We start from the raw sequence: 23969 nt of genomic DNA on the forward strand, positions 1-23969 counted from the left end.
AGATACCCTCAAGTTGTTAGTATGCTGCCATAAAACCCCTCTAGTAGTGGGTCATGTAGCAGCAATGGGGATGCAAATTGTTAGAGGGGTTGTGGGGAGATAGGTGTTTTAAATATATGTGATTGGGATGCCCTGTCATTCAGGATTTTTGGAAACAGGTCTCAGAGTATGTGCAATAATTGGATTGTGCTACACCTATTACCATGGAAATGACCCTCTTAGGCACTCAAATTGGGGAGTTAGAGGGACCAAGAGACAAATTAATTATGTTAGTTTTGATGGCTGCCCACATAGTACTTGGCAATGGTGGCACGGGCACAGGTGCCCGATGTGGGCAGTGTGCAACTTCAGCTTGGATGGATCTGTGAGAGATACCGTTTTACAACCTTACACACTAAAACTTGGCATCAGTTCCAGGATATGTGGAGCTGATATTTGGAATTTAAACTCAAAGTGGACCGAGAGAGAGGATATTATACCAATTTTCTTTGCAATGAGGATATGATTAAACAAATAACCAAGAGTTTAAAATAAAGGGAAATTCATTTTTATTATTTTGCAAATACAACCTTTCAGATCTGATACAAGGAACAGGCAAAAGGGCTAGTTTTTGCATAAAGCTGCCCACAAGATATTCCATTTAGATATAATGCTGCCTATGTTTGTGGTGACATATAAATGTTACATCTTTCTAGGTGTTATAGTGCCATGCTTCCTGGTTTCTTGTGTTTCTTTTGTTCTTTTTGCTTTTAATTAGCTGCAATAGTTTCCTCAATCCATCCACGGGCATAGGTGATCCGGGCATACGCGGCGGGAAGTTCCACATTACAGGAACTGGATCCCCATGAGACAATGCCAACCAAATTCCATACCTCATTGATTTTGATCACCAGAGGGCCACCAGAGTCACCCTAGGAAGAGAAAAAAAGCACCATTCCATCAAGCATCTCTTAGTTCCCTCTCTACTCTAGTGGGACTTCTTAAGTACAAAGCAGTGAGCCCTATGTTTATATGAATTGCAGGATATTCTGTCATGAAAATCTCAAATTCCCACTCACAGTACTTTTAAAGAAATTATTCTGCATATAAAAGTTGTTTTACATTCGGAAAAAGGCCTCTTAAAAAATTATCCTACAGTGCATATATTGGCTCTATGTGTTGGCATTCTTGGATGCATAGTTTTGGCAAAGCAGGAGTGGCATTGCAATGTACTCACCTATTCTATAAAATATGCAAATATTTATGTAGAGCATAGTATATATAATTTACACCTGTGGTAGGGCGCTAAAATGCTGGAGCAAAAAACTATCCAAACAGTGGTAATATTCAGCCTCTTATCCTATTAAGGACAGGAAAAGTAGTAGAATTTCGCAATTATACGGATAACTCTGGTGGTTGGTGGCATGCTTGAATATTCAGTGCCAGTGTCTATATAGTGACTGGCACTGAATATCAATGATTGTGATTAAATGCTGAAGTTGATGTTTAAAAGAAATGCTGATTATGGATTTTAAAACTTGGCCTGACTGTACCATATCTTTTTCAAATGGCAGATATTAGGCCTAATTTATATACAGTAAGATTGCTCCCCATTCTGTGCTTATGGAAATAATCTTTATTGAATAAAGCCTACTGTGTAATATATTGGCTACTGTAACCATGTTTGGTTGCACTAATATTGTAGAAAGGTAGGGAAAAAGAACCCGATGTTCAACTATAAAATGGGGGGAACGTTGCTGGGGGTGAGCAAACTTGAAAAAGACCTGGGGTGATGGTAGACACAACATTGAAAGCATCAGCACAGTGTGCGACAGCCTCAAAGAAAGCGAACAGAATGTTGGGTATCATCAAAAAGGGTATCACGACCAGGACGAAGGAAGTCATTTTGCCGCTATATCAGGCGATGGTGCGCCCACATCTGGAGTACTGTGTCCAGTACTGGTCGCCATACCTCAAAAAGGACATGGCGGTACTTGAGGGAGTCCAGAGAAGAGCGACAAAGTTGATAAAGGGTATGGAAAACTTCTCATATGCGGACAGATTGGAAATGCTGGGGCTATTCTCTCTGGAAAAGCGGAGACTTAGGGGAGATATGATAGAAACCTTCAAAATCATGAAGGGTATAGAGAAGGTAGACAGGGACAAATTCTTCAGGCTGTGGGGAGCCACAAGCACAAGGGGGCACTCGGAGAAATTGAAAAAGGACAGGTTTAGAACAAATGTTAGGAGGTTCTTTTTCACTCAGAGGGTGAAAACAACATCCACATGTAAAGGGCAATATAGTGGGCTCAGTTTATATCTGCATATCCATAATATATAGAAATTGCAAGGAAGCAAGGTTTGCACATGGCATCTTCCATTTAAAGCTGCTCACTGACACATAAATGGTTGTTTGTTTTTAAGTACTTGCTTTTGTCAGTTCTGCATAGGAGGGATTAAGGGAGGTGCTTTCTTAATTCCCTATTGCTTATTTCCCCCTCCAAACTAAAAATAAGTAAAGACTGTGGCCTCTGCATTTAATTAGCAGCATTCATGCGTTTAGTACTACTACTATTAATTAGAGTGCTACCAGACATTCGCAACGCTAGACAGTCACGAAGGAGACAGTCCCTGTGAGACCTTATTTAGAATATTGTGTACAATTCTGGAGGCTGCACCTTCAAAAAGATATAAAAAGGATGGAGTCGGTCCAGAGGAAGGCTACTAAACTGGTGTGTAGTCTTCATCTTAAGGTGTATGGGGCCAGACTTAAAGATCTCAATTTGTATACTTTGGAGGAAAAGTGGGAGAGGGGAGATATAATAGACGCTTAAATATCTACGTAATGTAAATGCACATGAGTCGAGTCTCTTTAATTTGAAAGGAAACTTTGCAATGAGATGGCATAGAATGAAGTTAAGAGGTGATAGGCTCCAGAGTAATCTAAGGAAATACTATTTTACAGAAAGGGTGGTAGATGCATGGAACAGTCTCCCAGAAGAGGTGGTGGAGACAGAAGCGATGCCTGAATTCAAGAGGGCCTGGGATAGGCACATGGGATCTCTCAGAGAGAGAAAGAGATGGTTATTGCGGATAGGCAGACTAAATGGGCCATTTGGCCTTTATCTGCCATCATGTTTCTATGTTAATTTAAACAGGTAAGATGGACAAACAGGATGCCAGGGTGGGGGATACATTTAGGGGGGCTGGTTAATCTGCTTGATAAGGTGGTGAGCAGTGGACAGTAAGGTTATAGATTGAAGGCTATACCAAAAAGGTGGGGTTTCAGTCTGCTTTTAAACAAAGTAAGGGAAAGGATGTGAAGGGCATACAGGGCTGCTAGATGAAATGAACGAAGTCTGGAATTGGCAGTGGAGAAGGATACAGATAAAAGCAACTTATCTGAGGAACAGTGAGGTGTATAAGGAGAGATACTGAGTGGCTGCGGCATGAACACACTTGTAGGTTAGTAATAAGAGTTTGAACTGTATGTGGAGGTGGATAGGGAGCCAGTGAAGTGATCCGAGGAGAGGGGTAAGGTTGGTGTAGTGAGGTTGGCAACAAATAAGTTGTCAGCTGAGTTTTGCACCGCTTGCTGGGGGGAGAGGCAGTTTAGTGGAGACCTGTTAGAAGTAAATTGCAGTAGTGTAAGCATGAGGTTACAAGAGTGTGGGCAAGGGTCAAGGCGGTGTGCTCAGAGAGGAAGGGGCAAATTATGTTGACTCCAAGATTGTAAGCAGAGGAGACAGAAATGATAATAGTATTATTTATTATTATAGGTTTGTAAAATGACTGACATGTATTAGTTGGTATTTTACAACTTACATGTACTCGTAAGTTACCATGTTTCCTCCGCTGATTTTTTTTTTCCATGTGTATATTTATTCCTCAATATAGGTACCCCTTACTCTCTGTCTGCTATAATGTCCTCCTCACAATTGTACCCAGCTTCTCGTTAGTGCCCGATCATTTTCAATGTTCCATGAAAACAAGTTAATTCTTATTCTGTAACTTATGTATATTTTTCTTCTAACCAATTTGCACCTTGTAATCATTGACTGCTCAATGTCCTCTTATTTATTTATACATTGTAATTCGCTGACTGTACAGCTTTTCTTCATTGTGAACTGCCTAGAAGTCGCAAGACTATGGCGGTATAGAAAAAATAAAGTTATTATTATTATTATTATTATATTTGTAAAATGGATGTTTCCACTACAAATGCTGGAAAAAATACATCTACTAAGGAAGATATTACATTGGCAGATCTTTTTTGTAAAAAGCACTGAACAGAGTTTATCACAGCCTGGAAGTCTCAATTCTGATCTCTGCATTCTGTGTAAAATGGGATTAATAGGGGGTCATTTCATAACAATTCCTATGTAAAATATCTAAACACTGCCCATTTTATATCCAAAACATTTTCCTAGAAAAGCTCTCATCAATCTTTCAAACTATTTGATGATACAAAGATTATACTAAATTCATGTTTTAAAAGTTTCTGGGGGACCTTCAGAGGGTAGAAAATCAGGTTTTTTTCCCCTCAAATCACTGCACCATATTTTAGCAGTCCACTAAATTCATGACATCAATACCTTGAAAGAAGCACTTATTTTTTCATGTCTGATAATCTTTTATATTCTTCTTAGTGATACGGAGAACCAAACTTGTATATTCTCTGTATTACCATGTTCAGGTACTAGCACTGAATATTGGGGGCTAAATGTGGGTAGATTGGACACCAGAGCTTGGGTGGGCCTGGCTGCTATTCAGACACTGCATAAGTGGGTCCTGGTTGAATATTGGGCCAGGACTCGCATAACATTTTTAAAACAAATTGGAATGTCCAGGTTCGCTGAGTAATCATCCAATTACTCAGGGAACCTGGACATTCCAATTTGTTTTAAAAATGTTATGTGAGTCCTGGCCTAATATTCAGCCAGGCTTTACAAGCCCTACCTATGCAAAATTGGGCTTAGAGTAGGCTAAGACCTTAAGTTGAATGCAATATCTAAATGACAAAAGTGGAGCATTCTAATGTTGATCTGCTGTAATCAGTATCTATGTTGGGTATTGTACTTACATGGCAGGAAGAGGCACCAGCTGCACCCCCACAGATCATGGAGTCATTCACTGTGTCACCCCATTGTGCCTTGCAGACTTCCTCACTCACTAGAGGCAGTGCTACCTGCTGCAGTCGGATAGCACTTTCATATGCTATGAAAAAGCAAAATAGACAGTCTGTCAGAAGCCAATCTTCTATTGAACTGAAAAGATTTATACACTACTTTCCATAGGAAAACGGCTTCTGAGATTGCTGTGGCTCTATGTGTTTGTGTTCCTCTAATAGCTTTTTTGGTGTACTTTCCAAACCAAATTTTCAGGACATGTCTTGAAGAATTTGAGACCTCTAACTTAGAGTTTCTTTTCCAATTCATGCATATATGTAGCCAAGGGGCCATTGTAACACAGACTCTTAAAGCTGCTGACTCTGTGCTTTGGAGAGTGATGAAAAAAAAGCAGACCTGCTAAACAAATACAGTAAAACCTTGGTTTGTGAGCATAATTCGTTCCAGAAGCATGCTTGCAATCCAAGGCACTCGTATATCAAAGCAAATTTCCCCATAAGAAATAATGGAAACTCAAACAATTTGTTCCACAACCCAAAAACTTTAATGCAAAATACTATATGTACTTGTATTGCAAGACCTCACTTATTTAGAACAGTCACTACACTCCCGGAGCATCAAAGAGAGAAGAACCGTCGGCTCAGTTGTGATGATGTGACACGTGTATACTGTACTGTATGTACTCGTATTGCAAGACATTGCTTGTATATCAAGTTAACATTTAATAAAATGTGTTGCTTGTCTTGCAAAATGCTTGCAAACCAAGTTACTTGCAATCCAAGGTTTTACTGTACTTTTGTTCTATGTTCACAGAGTAAAATCTTGGGGAGCAACCATGATTGGCTACTAAGGGTATATATGGGAATGGAGTAGCTAGCTATCACACTATTTAAAGAAGAAAGTGTATATGGACAGCTTGCAAAACTGAAGGTAGACAAAGCCATGGGGCCATATGGGATACATCCAAGAATATTGAGGGACTTAGAAAAATCCTGGTGAGACCTCTTATAGATTTACATTTTTAAAACAAATTGGAGGAAATATTTTCTCACTCAAAGAATAGATATGCACTGGAATAGAGAATGACATGGGGCCAAATTTGTCTTCATACCCATACCATCCCTGTGAGTTCTTTCCCTGTCCCTGCCCAATCACTGAAAGCTCTATCCTCATTTGCACAAGCCTTGAACACTTAGGCCCGGATTCTATAAACAGCAACCTGATTGTAGTCGGCCAACTGCTGCCTAACCAGCCAATCGGGACACATGTTTTCTAAAAAAATAAAACCTCCCGAGGCAGGCTACCTATATTGGAGGGGCTTCTGGGAGCCTAAGGAGGCAGGCAAGCCCGCTTAAGCTCACCTAAGGCTAGGTGTGGGCATGACTTGGCTTGGAAGTAGTCTTAAGCAGACCTAGGCAGCGGTATGCATCTTCGTAGGCCCGCAGTAGATGCATACAATGTAGGCCAGCAAAATGCTGACCTACATTGTAAGCAGATGCGGCCACTGAGCTTATCACAGCAAGGGATCTCCCTGTCGCGATAAGTTTAGCAGCAGCCGCCGCCTGTCTCCCTCCCCCCCCCTTACATCACCGGCAGGAGGGATGGCCAATCTCTTCTGCCGGAACCACCCACCCACCCCGAACAATCACAGCAGGAGGGATGCTCAGTCCCTTCTGCCAATACCCACCATGACCCCCCAAATGATCACGGTAGAAGGAATGCCAGTCCCTCCTGCCCATCTGCTGTGACCCCCTCGAATGATTGTGGCAGGAGGGATGCCCAGTCCTGCTTGGCATCCTCAAACCCACCCCCAAATGATCGCAGCAGGAGAGATGCCCAATCTCTCCTGCCAGAACCCTCCCACGCCCCCTGTACATTGCCGGCAGGAGGGATGCTCAATCCCTCCTTCTGGAACTCCCCACCCCCCGAACGATCATTGCAGGAGGGACACCCAGTCCCTCCTGCCGACACCTCCCCTCCCCCCTAACCCCAGAATTCACTGGGAGATGGGCCTAAGATTCCGGTTGGCCCAAGGGCCATAAGTGCCTGGGCTAATCAGGCCCTTAGGCCCCTCCCTGGTGCATCCCAAGATGCACCAGGAAGGTGCAGGCCCACCATTCCTTTGCAGGTAGACCTGCTGGCTGGACGCAGGCAGGAGCTGTCTGGCCAAAGAAATCAGATTAGATGGGAGTCTGGGGGGTCCAGGTGGGGTTCAGGGGGTCTGGGTGTGGGGGGGGGGTGTTGGCAGGAGGGACTGAGCATCCCTCCTGCCCCAATCGTTTGGTGTGGTGGTGGGGTCCGGCAGGAGGGATTGGGCATCTCTCCTGTTACGATCATTCAGGGGTGGGTTCAAGGGTGCTGGATAGGAGGGACTGGGCATCCCTCCTGCCGCGATCATTCGGGGGGTGGTCACGGCAGATGCTGGGAAGGAGGGACTGGTATCCCTCCTGCTGCAATTGTTCAGAGGGTGGGAGATGTTCTGGAAGGAAAGATTGGGCATCCTTCCTGCTGGTAGTCTTCGCGGGGGTGAGGACGGTTACTGCTAAAATTATCGTGGCAGGGAGATCCTTTGCCGCAATAAGCTCAGCGGCAACCCGATTTTCTAACCAGTACTAGTAACATGGATGTCAAAGAATTGGGTTCTTAGGCGGGCTTAGGTGCGAATCTCTATAGGACGTCCGTGTGCAATTCTCAAAAGCCACTAAAGCGGCTTCTGAGACCAGGCATCCTATACAGAGTCCAGACCTTATAATTTTAATGTTGCTCCTAATTGGGTTTCTAACAGGTACTTGTGACTTGAATTGGCCAGTGTTGGAAACAGTATAGTGGGCTAGATAAACCATTAGTCTAACTAAGTATGGCTATTCTTATGTTATTGTTGGAGTTGGGAGAGGTTCTGCAGAACTGAAGAAGAGCAGATGTGGTCTCACTTCTCACTTCACAAAATCGGAGACAGGGAAGAACTGGAAAACTATAGGTTAGTAAAACTCACTCCAGTGGTCAGAAAATTAATGGAAATGCTGCTGAAGAACAGGTAAATCCTACCAAATGAATCTGATTGATATCTTTGACTGGCTGACCAGAGAGCTGAATAATGGGCACATGCAGGATGTGGTCTATTTGGATTTTAGCAAAACCTCAGAGGAGGTGCATGAATAAACTGAATGGGATGAAGTTGGGACTCAAAATGGTGAACTGGATAGGAAACTGGTTGACTGAGGAACAAAAGTGGGTGGTGGTAAATGGAATCTAATTGGAGGAAAGAAAGGTGAGTAGTGTGGTGCCTCAAGGTCCAGTGCTGGGGCTGATTTTCTTGAATATATTTGTGAGAGACATTGCAGAATGGTTAGAGGGAAATATTTGCCTTTTCGTGGATGACACGAAGATTACAAACAGAGTGGACGCCCCAGAGGGGCCTAAGGGATCTGGCCAGTCAGAGTCTTAGGCCACTCCCAGTGCATCCCAGAATGCACTGGGAGAGAGCATGCCATTCAATGGGCATCCCTCCTGCCTATGATCTTAGGGGGGGTGGGGGCATTCAGTGGAGGCGGGCCTGTTGGCCAGATGTAGGAAGCATCCCTCCAGTTGGTCAACTTAAAAAAGACACTGTGGGGTCTGGGTGGGCTTGGGGGGTGGAGTGGTAGGGAGCATGCCGTTCAATGGGATGGGGGGTACCGGCAGGAGGGCCTGGGCATCCCTCCTGCCAATGATCTGGGGGGAGTGATACCAGCAGGAGGGACTGGGCATAGAGAATGACACGGTGACAAAATTCATCACCGTTCCCGTCCCCGCGGATAACCGCGGGAAATAATCCCAAGTCATTTTCTAGTGACAATTTCAACCTCAGTCCTTCTACACCAGCATTCTTCAAAGCAAAGCTTGCAGGTCAGTGGTTGTGCCCAATTATACTCTAATTCTTCCCTCCTTAAAGAATGACATGAAGATGATTTCCCACGGTTATCCGCGGGGACGGGAACGGTGATGAATTTTGTCACCGTGTCATTCTCTACTGGGCATCCCTCCTGCTGGTGGATGTCTCTGCGAGGTGGCAGCAGGAGAAATTGGGCACTCCTGCTGCGGACATTTAGGGGTGGGCAGCTTCGTGGGTTTTGGCATGTACCCTGAAAATGGCAAGCATACAGTGAACAGATTGAAGTAATCCTGAGTCTTCTAAAATAAAATTTATTAGCACCAACCTGGATGGCTTGGCTAAATTATGCACTTCCTGGGCTGCTTCAGGGGCTAATGGTACTGTCAGAACAAAATAATATAAATACTACACAAAGAGGTAACATGATTAAATAGATAAATGTTGAAAATTAATAAAATCCTAATAACATTGAAATAGAAAAACTGACTCAATCATCAATTATATCTGTCTATCACTGAAAACTATAATAAAAAAATGAATTCAAGCTAAGACACCAAGATGGGATAATACATACCCAGACCAGCGTAGTAAGGAGCTTGCACCAAGTCTGATAAAAACAAACACTTTTTTGAATCCTTTACTTTTGTGTTTATCAGAAACCTAGATTTCGAAAGCAGTTACTGGAATATAGAAAGAAAGCAGTAAAACTTATTCTCTTTCACTTTCAGTTTTCCCTCCAGCTCTATTTCTCTCTCTTTTTTATTTTTTTCAGATTTGGTGCAAGCTACTTACTACATCCCATATTGGTGACCTTGTGTGCTTGTATTCTTTTTATTGTAATTTTCAATGTTTTTAATATATATTTTAATAATTGATGGTTATGAGTCAGTTTTTCCATTTCAGTATTATTATATATAATGTTATTGATTTTTATTATCTATGTGATTTTGTATTTTATCTCTTTGTGTGGTACTTATATCTATTTTATTCTGACAGTACCATTGGCCCCTGAATCAACTCAGGAAGGGCGAAACATGGCCAGTTGAGCGTAGCATTCCTCTCTCCAGTGTTGCTAATAAATTTTATTTTGGAATACTCTGGACTACTTTGGTCTGTTCTTCGGTCTGCTTACCTTCTGCTGGTCTAGAATTTGCAGACTGCCTGCCTGTTTGTTTTCTGAAAATGGCAAGGAGAGCTCAAAATTCAGTATGCATATTATCCCAGGACAAGCAGGCAGGTATTCTCACATATGGGTGATGTCATTGACGGAGCCCGGATGCAGACGCCTCACAAGCAGACTTGCTTGAAGAAACTCAAAGTTTTGAGTCGCCCACACTGCGCATGTGCGAGTGCCTTCCTGCCCAGCGTCTCCTCAGTTTTCCGCGGAGCCGAGAAGTCCATCTTTGACTCTGCATTTAACTTCGTTACTTGTGCCTTCTCTGAACTGCGGTTTGTATTTTTTTCCTCACGAATCGCTGTTCTTATTTTATTTCTTTCATTTTTTAGTTTTAAAAAAAAATTCCTCTTCCGTCCGTTTTTCGGGACAGGCCACTCGGCCGCAGACGGAGGGCTTCGATCTTGCGGCGGCTATTTTTCCTTCTATGTCCCGGCCTGCCACGGGCTTCAAGAAGTGTAGCAAGTGCCAGCGCGCAATCTCTCTTACGGACCCACACCATCACTGCCTTAAGTGTCTTGGGCCGAAACATCATCCTAGGTCGTTCCTGCCTTGCCAAACACTTCAGCCTCGTGCTTTCAATCGTCGTCGTATTTTGGTGGAGAAGCTCTTCGAGATGGAATCTTCTAATGATCCCTCGACTTCAAAGGCGTTCTCCGCCTCGACTCCTACCGAGGTTCCTCCTGCTTCTACTGCTTCCACTTCGAGCCTCATCAGACCTTCGTCGTTTGTAGCGGCTCTTTCTTCGACGACATCTATTGTATCTTCCCCTGTTTCCTCAGGTCAGATAGCTCAGCAGTCGGTTCCACCGGTAGTGATTAAAGTGCCTAAGACTCCCAGGTCGAAGCACACTCAGAGTACCTCGATGTAACCTCCAGCCAAAGCAGATGGTCCAGTTTCAGACGCGGATCCATCTTTGCTGGCTTTTTTTCAGACCATGTTAGAGAAGCAGTTTATTTAGTTCCTTATAAATATGGGACCCAAACTGCTTCCTCTTATTCAGCCTGGGCATTCAGCAGACTCCCGCGAGGTCGAGCTGCTTCCTTTGCCTCAGTCTGAGCTTACATACTCTTTGCAGGGAGCAAAGTCTCTGCGAGTGTCTGGTCTGGTATCCAAAGAACACAAAAATAGAACCCAAAAATGTAAAGGGAGGAAAAATATATAACTGCTGCAAAACCTCCCCAACCCCAAGAAAACCAACTGACAAGGGGGAGAGACAAGAAGAAACCTCAATCTAAGTTAATCGGCAAATTACACATAGTGTGAAACAGGAGAACCCTCAGTAACACAGCCACCCACTAAGGGAAAGGCTGTCACCGGCTGACACTCAGAAAGAGTGTAAACTGTGAAACATCCCCGGGTTCTTCCTGTAAGTGAGAATAAATCAAGTGCACCCCCAAAAAGTGCTACGTGTGAAAAAAGATTCTAGAAATCAAAAAAACACACTATGAGGTTAAGAAATTCTTGTCTCTACTCCTTGCCAGGGGGGCCAAACAAGGAAGGAAAGTGTCCAAATCTGTCCAAATCAGAACCAAGCCAGTCAATAAGTGGAAGTACTTAGCTTCTTTAAACTGTAGAACAGCCAGCCGATGTGTGACATCATCCGTCCAACGGGACTCCGTTTCGGGGGTGCACACCCCCTTCCTCAGGAACAACTGGACTGTAATGAGACTGGTGATTCCTCCGGCGTGGCTTGGAAAGTAAGGCAGAAAATGGCACCTAACAGAGGAAAACGCCTCCAGATTTAAACTGCAGCCACTAGTATTATTGGATGAAAAAGTCAGATGACCAATTTCTGGTCTGGTATCCAAGCACGTGAAGCAAGGAGCAGATTCTTTGCGAGTGCCTCTGCAGGACTCCTCACACTCTATCCAAGGAGCAAAGTCTTTGGGAGTGCATCAAGGTTCCTCCATAAAGCCTCTGGAGCTTCGTTCTACAACCTCCAGTCCTATCCATTCTTTGATAGCATCGGCTACTTCCATCTCCGAGGCGAAGTCTCCTCGATCCTCGAGATCTGCTTTCAGGCACAGTTCTCACCGACGATCGAGGCCTTCATCGAGGCATCCTTCGAGGCATAGTTCTTCTTCTAAAGAACAACCTTCTTCAACTAAGCCTCGATCTACCCCAACTTCGACTAGACCACCGACTCCTCGTTCGAGGTCTCCAATGCCGGACCTCGAGGATATCCCAGTTTCGATTGCCTCGTCCAAGTCACCATGTTCCTTTGATGCCTTTTTTCCTGCCGAGGCTTCATCTTCGACCCAAGCTGCCTCGATGTCCTTGAGTCCTTCTCTAGGCAAAGCATTGGCAGATCAGCTATCTTTCTCATCTTTCCTTTGTCAGATGGCTGTAGACTTGGACCTTCAATTGGATACTGGCTCCAAATACTCTAAGGAGTATTTCGAAGTCATGCATCTTCCTCAACCTCCGGCAGAGTCTCTTAAGCTTCCGCTTTATAAGCTTTTGAATCAGACTTTTAGTCAATGCATGGAAACACCTTTTTCTATACCAGCTGTTCCAAGAAAATTGGACTCTAGGTATAAAACTGTGCATCGCAAAGGATTTGACAACTTGCAGTTATCTCATCAATCCCTGCTTGTCGAGTCCTCCTTAAAAAGGTCCCATCCTTCCAAGGAATATGCCACCGTCCCTCCTTGAAGGGAAGGGAAAACTATGGGCAAATTCGGACGTCGCATCTATCAAAATGCTATGATATCCTTTAAAGTCTTCTTCAGAACTAGAAAGTAGCGGGAGTAAAACCCCCTGCTCTGCTGTTCCAGGGGAACTTCCTCAATGGCACGGAGACGAAGCAGAGCTTGAGGTTACTGAAGAAGGAGGTCAGTCTGGGATGGATTGGAAGGATACTCTTTTGGAGAAAGCTCTGGTGGAACCTGAGGGAAATGAAGAGATTTTCCATCTCTGATTATTGTGGGATGGAGGGACAGAGGCAGAAGGATGGAGGTTATGCTCTATTAGACAGTCAAAAAAGCCTGAGATTGTGAGTTCAAATCCTGTGCTGCTACTTGTGGCCCTGGGCAAGTCACTCAATCCTCCATTACCCTAGGTCAAGAGTAGGCAATTCCGGTCCTCAAGAGCCGCAGGCAGATCAGGTTTTCAGGATATCCACAATGAATATGTATAAGATGGATTTGCATGCACTGCCTCCTTGAGATGCAAATCTATCTCATGCATATTTATTGTGGATGTCCTGAAAACCTGATCTGCCTGCGGCTCTCGAGGACTGGAATTGCATACCCCTGCCCTAGGTATATTAGATAGATGTGAACCCACCAGGACAAACTGGGAAAATGTTTGAGTACCTACTTGTAAACCACTTAGATAACTTCGATAGGCTACTTAATACTTTTCAGTTAGATTAGTGGCTTCAAATGCAGTAGACATTATTTCTGTATCTTTCTGACACTTTTTCTCAGTCTCTGTTTGCAAAAATGGGAAGGATCTATAATGGGAAGGTCTTCTAGTAGAACTATCATCCCAGTCTGGGCAAGTGCAACTATAAATCTGATACACTGAGCCTGATATTCAAAAGGCTTTAACCAGGTATCTGTGTCTGCTACCCAGATAAATTACAGTGACCAGATCCTTACTTGCATTTTCAATGGCATTATTTGGCTAATGTTGCTGAAAATCATCACTGACCACCCTGGTACTATCCAGATAGTACTGGAACGGAGCCTGGGAGAAGAAGAAAGTTATCTGGGGACCACTGATATTCAACGCGGGTACCTGGATACCTATCTTGTTAATTTAGGATTGCAAAAAGGCTGATTAGTGGCAGAAGTCTCTCTGTACCTTGATATTCAGCACTAATGTTTTGTACCAATTGGCATTGAATATCTCAGTATAACTTTAAACACCGCAGCTAATTTCTTAGAGTCAAAGCTCAATTGAGTTTAAATACCAGCCGGATTATTTTTATCTTCTAGCCCTGATTTAGGATGTACAACTAGATTTGTAATCATTACTCTCAAAGCTTTGTAGTATCTCAAAGCTATATACTGGGATGAGGCTAATTAATGATAAGGAAAAAAGAACTCATTACATGAGATCAAGGGATTCCATGATTTCTATAGTGGGTGTAAAACTTTGCAATTCAATTCTTAGGGTTCTGAGATTATGTAAAGATTGTATGGATTTCAAGAAACAGCTAAAAAAAAAAACCCAATTATTTGTAGATGCCTTCATATGATGTGTAAAGAGGGTTCATTGACCGCGTCTGGGCCATGCTTTGTGGTTTATAAATTTTATAAATAAAATACTGTCTAAACAGAAGGAGTAATTATCCTATACTAATTACAAACATTTTTTTTACCAGAGTCGACTGAAGCACAGGGCAAAATAAGCTGCCACAATTTGGAGACAGCAGCCAATGATTTTGCTGTTCCACAAATCTGCTAAGCAGTAGCATAGCCATGAGTGGATATCAGGGGATTGGGCTCCCTCACTTTGGGTTCAGGCTTCCTAAAATTCAAGATCCGCCAGCCAAAGAGGTCTTCCACCAGTCCAGTGGCAGCTGCCAAATTACTGTTGCTGGAAACCTCTTTGGCTGGCCAGTCTTGTGTATTCCTGCTGGCAGACAAAAATATTTAGGGTTGTCAAGGGTTGAGTTGAGGCTACAATTTGTCCTCCCCTCCCTTTGGACTCAAGACCCCTTAAAAATATGCAGCTGCTTCCAAGGCTCCTGTACTGAGCTAGAAATTCCTGCTTTCCCGTACATAAGCAGTTCGCTCTCACCAAACACAGGTTTGGGAGGCAGAGGAGCTCCAGGGGGCTGTAGCTCAGAGCAGTGACGTAGATGCTTGGTTTATCCTTGCTTCCTTTGCTGTTGATAGGCCAAAGGTGTGATCAGCATTAAATTCAGCTACAACTTCCTGTCTGTAATTTCATGTTATGAATTGCAAGATCAATGGATTCCAAGCATCAACATAGGTTGCCTGCATATTTGGGGGGGGGGGGGGGGGCAGCAGAAACATAAGAAAGACATATTGATAGTGGGAGTAGGAGGACTAATTCTGCATTATTATGTACTACATTTGGAATAGGATTACCAGACATCCAGGAAAACCTGGACATGTCCTCTTTTTAGAGGACTGGGTGTCCAGAGGGATTTCCAAAACCCAAGCTCAGGGGCCGCATCTGGAGGGCCTCTGCCCATGCATGGACATCAACACAATGATGTCACATGCATGCGCATGCATGTGACATCATCACATTGACGCATGTGCAGAGGCCCTCCAGATGCAGCCCTGAGCTCGTGGAGGTTCATGTGGGAGCATGGCTAGGGGTTGACTGGGGGCAGAATGGGGCAGGGCTAGGTGTCCTCTTTATCTAAAGAGAAAATATGACAACCCTAATATGGAGCTGGAGAAGAGTCCAGAGAGAGAGGAGGAAGCTGTGTGTGTATATATGTGTGTTGGGGGCAGGGGGCCAGTGCATTGTCCCTGATTTCATATTCCTTAACATTTTTTCATTGTGTCTCTATATCTCTAGAATTGCTATTTTAGCACAAGAGCCACAAAGTGTTTCATTCATGCTGGAACTTCCAGACATTTCTTATTTTGAAATGTGATACAAATTTATATGTAGATTGTATATAGCACCTTGGCGTGCTTATCGCGCAACACTTGTCTCTGAAGGGTCTTGCCCTAAATGTGGCCACTCTAAAGCTACTTTGTCCCAAATGTTTTGGACATATCCACTGGTGTGTTCATTTTGGTCTGTTATTTTTTCCAAAGTTGGTTGTATGTGGAGTACTACATGGCACTGTAATAGTTATAGCTTATTTTGGCTATTTGATTTTCAACATCCTATCCCCCAGTGGCCTTAAGAGTTCTTTGAGAAGAGTGATGCTTTCTGGCTTGAAGGTTATTGTTTTTCTTTGGATAGGATCTTTACGTCCTACTTATGGCCACTGGCGTTCACGTGGCTTCATCTTTTACTTATGGAAAGCATGTTGTTATCTGATTAGGATACTTGACAGGGACGAATGTTGCTAACCCTTTGGCAACCATTTTTAGATACGCTAACCCTTACTGCACATAGTCATGTTTTAATTAATAGGTCTTTATTTTTATTTCTTATGGTTTTCTTTTACGCAGCCTTAGGAGGGAGGGACGGGAGAGTGGGATAAGGGGATATTATGACTCTGTATTGAAATTTTCTTTGTTGTTAGGTGATTTAATCCTTTACTGTTTTTGCTTAAATATCATGTTGCTGTATGTTTGTACTTTTTGAAAATATTTAATAAACATGATTTAACATAATAATAAAAAAGAAATCATAAATTATAATGGTGCACTTGTGAACTGGCCAGATATGAAAGGGTGTGATGTAATATATACTTCCCTTTAAAACAGCACTGTTTTTTTGCTTGTCGTTAGCTGGGGCTGTTTACACTAATTTAAAAACAATAGTTAAGAGATGATAAGCTCAGGAGTAAGCTAAGGAAATACCGGTACTTTTTTACAGAAAGGGTGGTAGATGCGTGGAACAGTCTCATGGAAGAGGTGGTTGAGACAGAGACTATAACTGAATTCAAGAAAGCGTGGGATCTCTTAGAAAGCGGAAGAGATAATGGTTACTGTGGATGGGCAGACTGGATGGGCCATTTGGTCTTTATCTGCCATCATGTTTCTATGGGCTCCTCTTACTAAGGTGTGCTAGCATTTTTAGCACACGCAGGATATTACCGTGTGCTACACCATGCACTACGTGGCTAGAACTAATGCCAGCTCAATGCTGGCATTAGCGTCTAGCGTGCACTGCAATGTAACGTGTGCTATTCTACGCGTTAATGCCCTTACGCAGCTTCGTAAAAGGAGCCCTATGTCTTTAAGGTAGAAGTTATTAAAGAATGAGGTTTGCTGCTCGGCAGAACTGTCTAAGTACTCCATACAAAAATACCTGTTCCTTTAATATTTCCCATGTAGAATGGTCTAATATAATTGGAACTGGTTGACAACTAGTTATGCATATTATATCATAAACTGTACATACAATTGAGTTTATCACGCCCCCAGCCGGTGGTGACAAGCTGTGTTCCTGCTGGAAAATTATCCTCAGTAGCCAAGCAGACGGGAGATGCACGCTGATTGAACTGAATTGGAGAAACCAGCTTCACCAGAGTTACATCTGTGGACCCAATCCCATTCCATTCAGGATGGACAAAGACCTAGTTAAATAAACAAATAAAAAAGAAACCACTCCATTTAACTCTGGTATGATCAGTAACTGCAGCTTTTTGACTAGCAGAGCCCAAGGTGAAGCTGATAGTGGGATTAGCTCAGGAGTTCTCAACCCTGTCTTCATGACAAGCAAAGTCAATCTGGTTTTCAGGATATCCACAATGAATAATGCATGAGACAGATTTGCATACAACTGAGGCAATGCATACTCAATTATCTCATGCATAGTCATTGTGGATATTCTGAAAACCTGACTGGCTGGATGCATCCCTAGGGCTGGGTTGAGAATCCCTGGATTAGATAGAATAGTGGCTCCCAAACCTGCTCCTGGAAACACTCCAGCCAATGCTATTTTCAGGATATCCACAATGAATATTCATGAGAGAGAATCTGTCTCATGAATATTCATTGTGGAAATCTAGAAAACCTGACTGGCTGGAGTTTCTCCAGGACCAGGTTTGGGAACTACTGAGATAGAACATTGAGCTGTGGTGTTTGCCACAGAGGATGGTTAGTCAGTGTGGAAGAGTGTGTTGAAGGAAGCATCAAAAATGCACAGGACATCCAGATCAGGACTAGGATAGTCATCTTCACGGGAAGAAAGGTTGTGCGTCACAGGGTTGGTCATTGTTGGTATGCACTAGGGATGTACATTCATTTGAAATGACGTTTCAAGTCATTTATAGGCAAAAATGACAGGAAAATAATCCAAAATGTTGGTTTTATCCCTGTGTCAGAAACAGTGTACACTGTGTAACTATACATTTTTTTCTCAAGACTGTGCACATACACTGTTTTGAAAATAGGGTGCATCCTTTTTGTCTTTGCTTTGAAACAAAAAATAAAAAGAAAGAAAGAAAATTCCTAGAAAGGACACATGACATTAAGCAGAATGAAAATGTTTGCACTGCACACCCCTAGTATACAGTACCATACTGGAGAAAAATAGAACAGAGGTTTGCTGTTGCTTTGGAATTTTAAGATTCCGTCTCTTTTCCCTCCCCCTCACTGTTAAATCATAGCTTTTGAAAATTATTTGTGACCCATGAAGGAGAGTTTCCCCAGCGTACTGAGTCATTACAAGAGTAATTTCATCAGTTTTAAAACTGCTCTCAGCCCTAATTGGGAGTTTGATTTGATATATTTACTTAATATATTGTTTAATACAGCAAGGTTTTTAAAGAGGTAAAAGGTCATGAGTTTGATATACTGTACTGCCTTTCTGGGACAGGAAGTGACGTCAGAGGGGGAAGAGCTGAGGCCGGCCCGAGCAATAGGGTGGCTCGCACTGGTGAAGAGTTAGAGGCAGAGGGGGAAGGGAAGGCGTGTACGTGACAGGGGAGGGGTAGGGAAGGATGGGGGCAGAGAGGAAAAGATATGCATGTGCCCTCTACCAAGAATGCACCCGGGGCGGTCTGCCCTCTGCACCCCCTTACTATACTTTACATATATGAAATTCCTTTTCTGTGTGGAAAAAGCTTTGCAAAATTACCCTCATAAAGCACTGCTTAGACCTTGTTCTCTGTTTCAAATAACTGTCACCCAGTGCTAACAGAAATGCAACGGCCAGCTCAAGGGCTTGTGCCATTCTGAAGCAACTCTTGCGAGAGCAAAGAAACACGGTCTCACTGCTGTGAAGGATGTGCCAGTGAGGCAGGATTTTGGCACACTTGAGCACTGATGCCTGAGCCAGCGTCTCACCCGGCTCATCCCCTTAAGAAGGTCCTGAAAGGATAAACTAAATACTGTATGTTCCTTTTGGCTCTTATCGAGCAAATAATTGAAGAGAGAATCTCAAAACTTTCTACTAACATTATTTCATATATTTAAGACTCACTTCTGTAAATTGCACCCAAAAATTGGGTGCCATAAAATGTGCTCTGATGCCAGGTTCTATATATGCACCAACTGAAATGTGATTCAAATCTTCACACCTAAATGAGGTGCAGATCCCCCTTATTCTACAATTATGTGCATAGATTCTAGAAACACCCCTGATCTGTCCATGACCCTCCCATTTGTATGCCCCCCTTTTTGGAACATAAGAATAGCCTTACTGGGTCAGACCAATGGTCCATCAAGTCCAGTAGCCCGTTCACGGTGGCCAATCCAGGTCTCTAATACCTGGCCAAAACCCAAAGAGTAGCAACATTCCATGTTACCGATCCAGGGCAAGCAGAGACTTCCCCCATGTCTTAATAACGGACTATGCACTTTTCCTCCAGGAATTTGTGCAAACCTTTCTTAAAACCAGCTACGCTATCCGCTTTTACCACAACCTCTGGCAATGCGTTCCAGAGCTTAACTATTCTTTGAGTGTAAAATTGTGTTTCCCTTTTTTCTCCGCTCCAGCGCCTCCAAGGCAGAGGAAGGAGGAAGCCTTCTCCATCTTGTTCCTCCTTCCTCCACCCGACGCCACTCCTGCAGGAGCGTGCGGACCTGCTTCTCACTAGGAACTTTGCCCCACAGCCCACCCAAGAGCTGCCGAAGCCCCTGCAAGACTGTACTAGCAAGCTCTGGCTCCTCTCTGCCTCACCCCACCTATCAAGGTCCACTGAAGACCTCCAAACTCTCAGCTCCCCTTACCCAACCCGGATTCTGCCCGTTGTCAAAGTTTACCATTGTTTATACCCCTGTTTTCTGTACCATATTTTATTATTGTATTTGCTCCTGTTTTGATGCCAAACTTTTACCAGTTTTTTGCTCAGTTTCTGCACCATACTGTACTCTCTGCCAAAGGTTCTTTTACCAGTCTCTCACTTCAGTTGCCCCATTCCCCTAGCACATCCTGGGCTACTTATATATCTTAACTGTGCAATCCCCCTATTACCCATTTATTGCCCCAAGTCTCTCCGCTCTAGGCACCACACGGAAAGCGCTTAGCCGCCAATTGTCCTCACTAGCCCCTTTAGTCCCCCCCCAAAAAATAATATATATATATATATTAAAAAAAAAAAAAAAAAAAGGCTCTCCTCCCCTCTCTCGGCCCCGTACTTAGTAAGCTCAATTCAAGTTCCCCTGCTCCTTCCTCAACCCCAACTCTACTCCCCCTTGCTGCAGACTCTCACACACCAACCACCCCACCATGAATCCATCCTTCTGGATCCTTCTCCTCCTACTCTGCTCACCCCTCTATCCTTCCCTCTGTCTGAAACCTCCCTCCCCCAACCTACTCGACCCCGCTAACACCAATATCATCTGCCCCGGACTCAGAATCCCCACACTGATACGCACCAGAAATTCCCCTCCCAAGAAAACCCCCCAAAAAGTCAACCAAGATTCCCTAAAGCCCCTACCCCCTGCCAATCCTCTCAACACTATCCCGGACTCTCTCACCCCAGTCCCGACACTTTATTGCAACGCCAGATCCGCGTGCAACAAGACCCAAATCTTGAAAGACCCTCTAGACGAGCTCGACCCTGGATTTCTGTGCATCACAGAAACATGGATCGCCAAAGACGACCTATTCACACAAAACGAACTCCTCCCCCACGGTTACCAAGGCCTCTTTTCCCCCAGACCCAATCGAAAAGGAGGTGGCCTGGCACTCCTCTACAAATCTTTCTTCGACGTCCAGCTCCTTGAGACGGGCACCCATCCTTCTCTAGAATATTTGCTTGCTTCAGTCAATGATGAACTCCGCACCCACCCATTGGGCATCCTATTACTATACCGGCCACCCACCCCTTGGGCAAAATCTTCAAATCTCGTCTATGAGACCATAACAAATGCCTTCCTTAAATTCCAAAGACTTCTGATTGTTGGTGATATCAATCTCCACCTCGACGACACAAATAACAATGATACATCCGAATTCAACAACTTCCTTACCTCTCTTGGCTTCCCCTCACCCACCCCATCCCAAACCCACGAAAAAGGGCATACTCTAGACTTCACCACCTTCATTGATCTTACCACCTTCAAAACCTCAACCGACGACACTCGCTGGGAACAAGTCCCTTGGTCAGACCACTTCTTAGGGACTACCTGTCTCCCCGTCTTCATGTCACATCTTGACTCCCCACCCCACTCCTCTCATTCCATAACCTACCGCAAAAAAACCTCGAGCAACCTATTCTGGTCCAAATTTCTCAACAAACTCTCCTCCAACCCTAGACCTATAGACCCCGAATCACATTGGCACAACTGGACCATCCTCTCAGAGTCCACCTACCACTCCCTTGCTCCATTAACCACCAAAACCATCTCCTATCCCCGAAAGGCCCCCTGGTACCTACCCCTTCACAGAGAATTGAAACAGAAGTGTCGCGCTTTGGAGCGCAAATGGAAAAAAATCCAAATCCCCCTCTGATAGACAGACCTGGAGGGCTAATATTAAATTTTACAATTCAACATTAAAAAAAGCCAGGAAAAACTTCTTTGGAGACAAGATCTCCAGATCCAACAACCAGATCAGTGCGCTGTTCAACATCTGGCGCTCCCTAACTATAAAAAAAGACCCGTCTTTGCTTCCGCCATCTCTATCAGCCGAGGCCCTTGCAAATTTCTTTAATGAAAAGATTACCACCCTAAGATGCTCCTTCCCCCCCTCAGTCTCCTACAATTCCCTGACCTCTACTGTTCCCAACTCTACCTTACCGGTATCCATTCCTGCAGATAGATCCTGGACCACCTTCGAGCTTGTCTCTGAACCGCAAGTCTCCAAACTCTGCCTCAAACTAAAAACTTGCAAGTGCATTTTGGATCCTTTCCCCTCCTACCTATTCGAGAATATCCCTGCACAGGCCATCGCTTCCCTCACCGAACTTATAAACTCTGCCCTAACATCAGGCCTTTTCTCCCCCGACATGGGACACATTTCACTGTCCCCTCTACTGAAAAAGGCCGACCTCGATCCCTCCATTCCATCAAATTACCGTCCTATAGCAAATATCCCTCTCCTAACCAAGCTATTAGAATCCATCATATCCACCCAACTCTCATCCTACCTAGAACGATTCTCTATCCTCCTACCCCACCAATTCGGCTTCAGACCCAACTTTAGCACCGAATCCCTCTTGGCCTCACTAATCTCTAAGGTGCAACAACTCCATTCTCGCAACAAATTTGCTGTTCTTCTTCAATTCGACCTCTCCGCAGCCTTCGATGTCGTTCACCACGACATCCTAATCTTCCAACTCTCCGAAATAGGCATAAGCTCCACAGTTCTGGATTGGTTCTCGAAATTCCTACGCTTCCGCTCCTACACCGTTAACACAAACGGTTCCTCATCCCCCGCCTGGAAGCCAAAATGTGGAGTCCTTCAAGGCTCACCCCTCTCCCCTATCCTTTTCAACATCTACATGTCCTCTCTGAAACTCCTTCATTTATCCCCACTAGAAACTCTCTACTCCTACGCCGATGACATCCTCATCCTCCTCGAAACCGACTCGAACCTCTCGAACCTCGCTGAGAACATTTCCACATGTATTACGAACCTCCAATCCTGGGCCCAATCTGTACAAATGAAACTGAATGAGTCCAAAACCAAACTACTTTGGCTCGGCCCAACCTTAGACCATTTACCCACCTCCATCCCTCTATCTTCCGGCCCCACTCTTCAGCTTGAGTTTTCAAGCAAAGTCCTTGGCATCATCTTAGATTCCTCTCTCTCCTTCAATGATCACCTCAACTCCCTAGTAAAAAAATGCTTCTTTAGCCTCCATATGTTGAGGAAAGTAAGATCCTGCTTTCATCATTCTCATTTCGCCATCCTCGTTCAATCCACCATTCTTTCTAGACTGGACTACTGCAACTCCATCTATATAAGCCTAACAAAGAAAAACCTCCATAGACTTCAGCTAATTCAAAACGCCGCGGCCAAGCTTATTTTCGCAAAAGGCAAGTTCGACCACGTTTCCCCACTCCTCTCCAAGCTTCACTGGCTCCCAGTTTACTCCAGAGTCCTCTATAAATGTGCCTGCATAGCCTTCAAGATTCTACATGGCGTCCTTCCTCCTGTTATCCCACTCTTCTGGAACTCCTCAAACCCGCTCTCGACTAGATCCTCCCAAAAACTGAAACTATCTTTCCCTTCTATAAAAGGTATATCCCGCGCAGGAAAACTTGGAACATCCCTCCCCTTTAGAACCACAGAACTCTGGAACAACCTTTCATCCCCGCTCAGAAATTCTAGCTCCTTCCAATCCTTCCGCAAACACTTGAAAACTTGGCTCTTTTCAAAAACCTAATCACCTCCCGTGCTCTAGTATCCTGTCCCCCTCTATCTCCTCAGTCCCTCTCCTATATCCTTTCCTTGTAGTTCCTTTCCTCTCAACCTCTGTAAACCGTGCCGAGCTCTGCGCACGCGGAGATGGTGCGGTATACAAACCTAAGGTTTAGTTTAGTTTAGTTTAGTGTATAAAATTTAGGTGTGGATCTTGCACCTCCATTTATGTGAGTAACTTTTAATATCCAAATAGTGCTAATATTTGTTTGTAAGGATGTCAGTTATCAACACTAATTGGCTATTTTGTATTCAATTAAGTTACATGCATAAATTGGGTTTGCACGCACAACTCAACGTACTACATATAGAATTTACCCCTTAATATGAGCAAGTGCAAAGTGATCAATGTGGAAAAGAGGAATCCAAATTATAGTTACTGGGA

The 23969-nt window shown here is 43.9% G+C and overlaps 1 protein-coding gene across 1 annotated transcript in view; it reads right to left on the reverse strand.

The window, feature by feature from the left end:
• Positions 1 to 618: 618 nt before the first annotated feature.
• The window catches only part of LOC117359722 (chymotrypsinogen A-like), a 51297-nt gene continuing 27946 nt past the window's right edge, over positions 619 to 23969 (reverse strand). The window contains exons 5-8 of the mRNA XM_033942939.1: positions 17186 to 17345; positions 17078 to 17083; positions 5063 to 5196; positions 619 to 911 (exon numbers count right to left, since the gene is read on the reverse strand). Coding sequence (XP_033798830.1) covers positions 750 to 911; positions 5063 to 5196; positions 17078 to 17083; positions 17186 to 17345 — 462 coding nt within the window. The 3' untranslated portion in view covers positions 619 to 749. The remainder of the gene's footprint in view (positions 912 to 5062; positions 5197 to 17077; positions 17084 to 17185; positions 17346 to 23969) is intronic.

This window comes from Geotrypetes seraphini, chromosome 4, assembly GCF_902459505.1.
Source record: "Geotrypetes seraphini chromosome 4, aGeoSer1.1, whole genome shotgun sequence".
Taxonomy (NCBI): domain Eukaryota; kingdom Metazoa; phylum Chordata; class Amphibia; order Gymnophiona; family Dermophiidae; genus Geotrypetes; species Geotrypetes seraphini.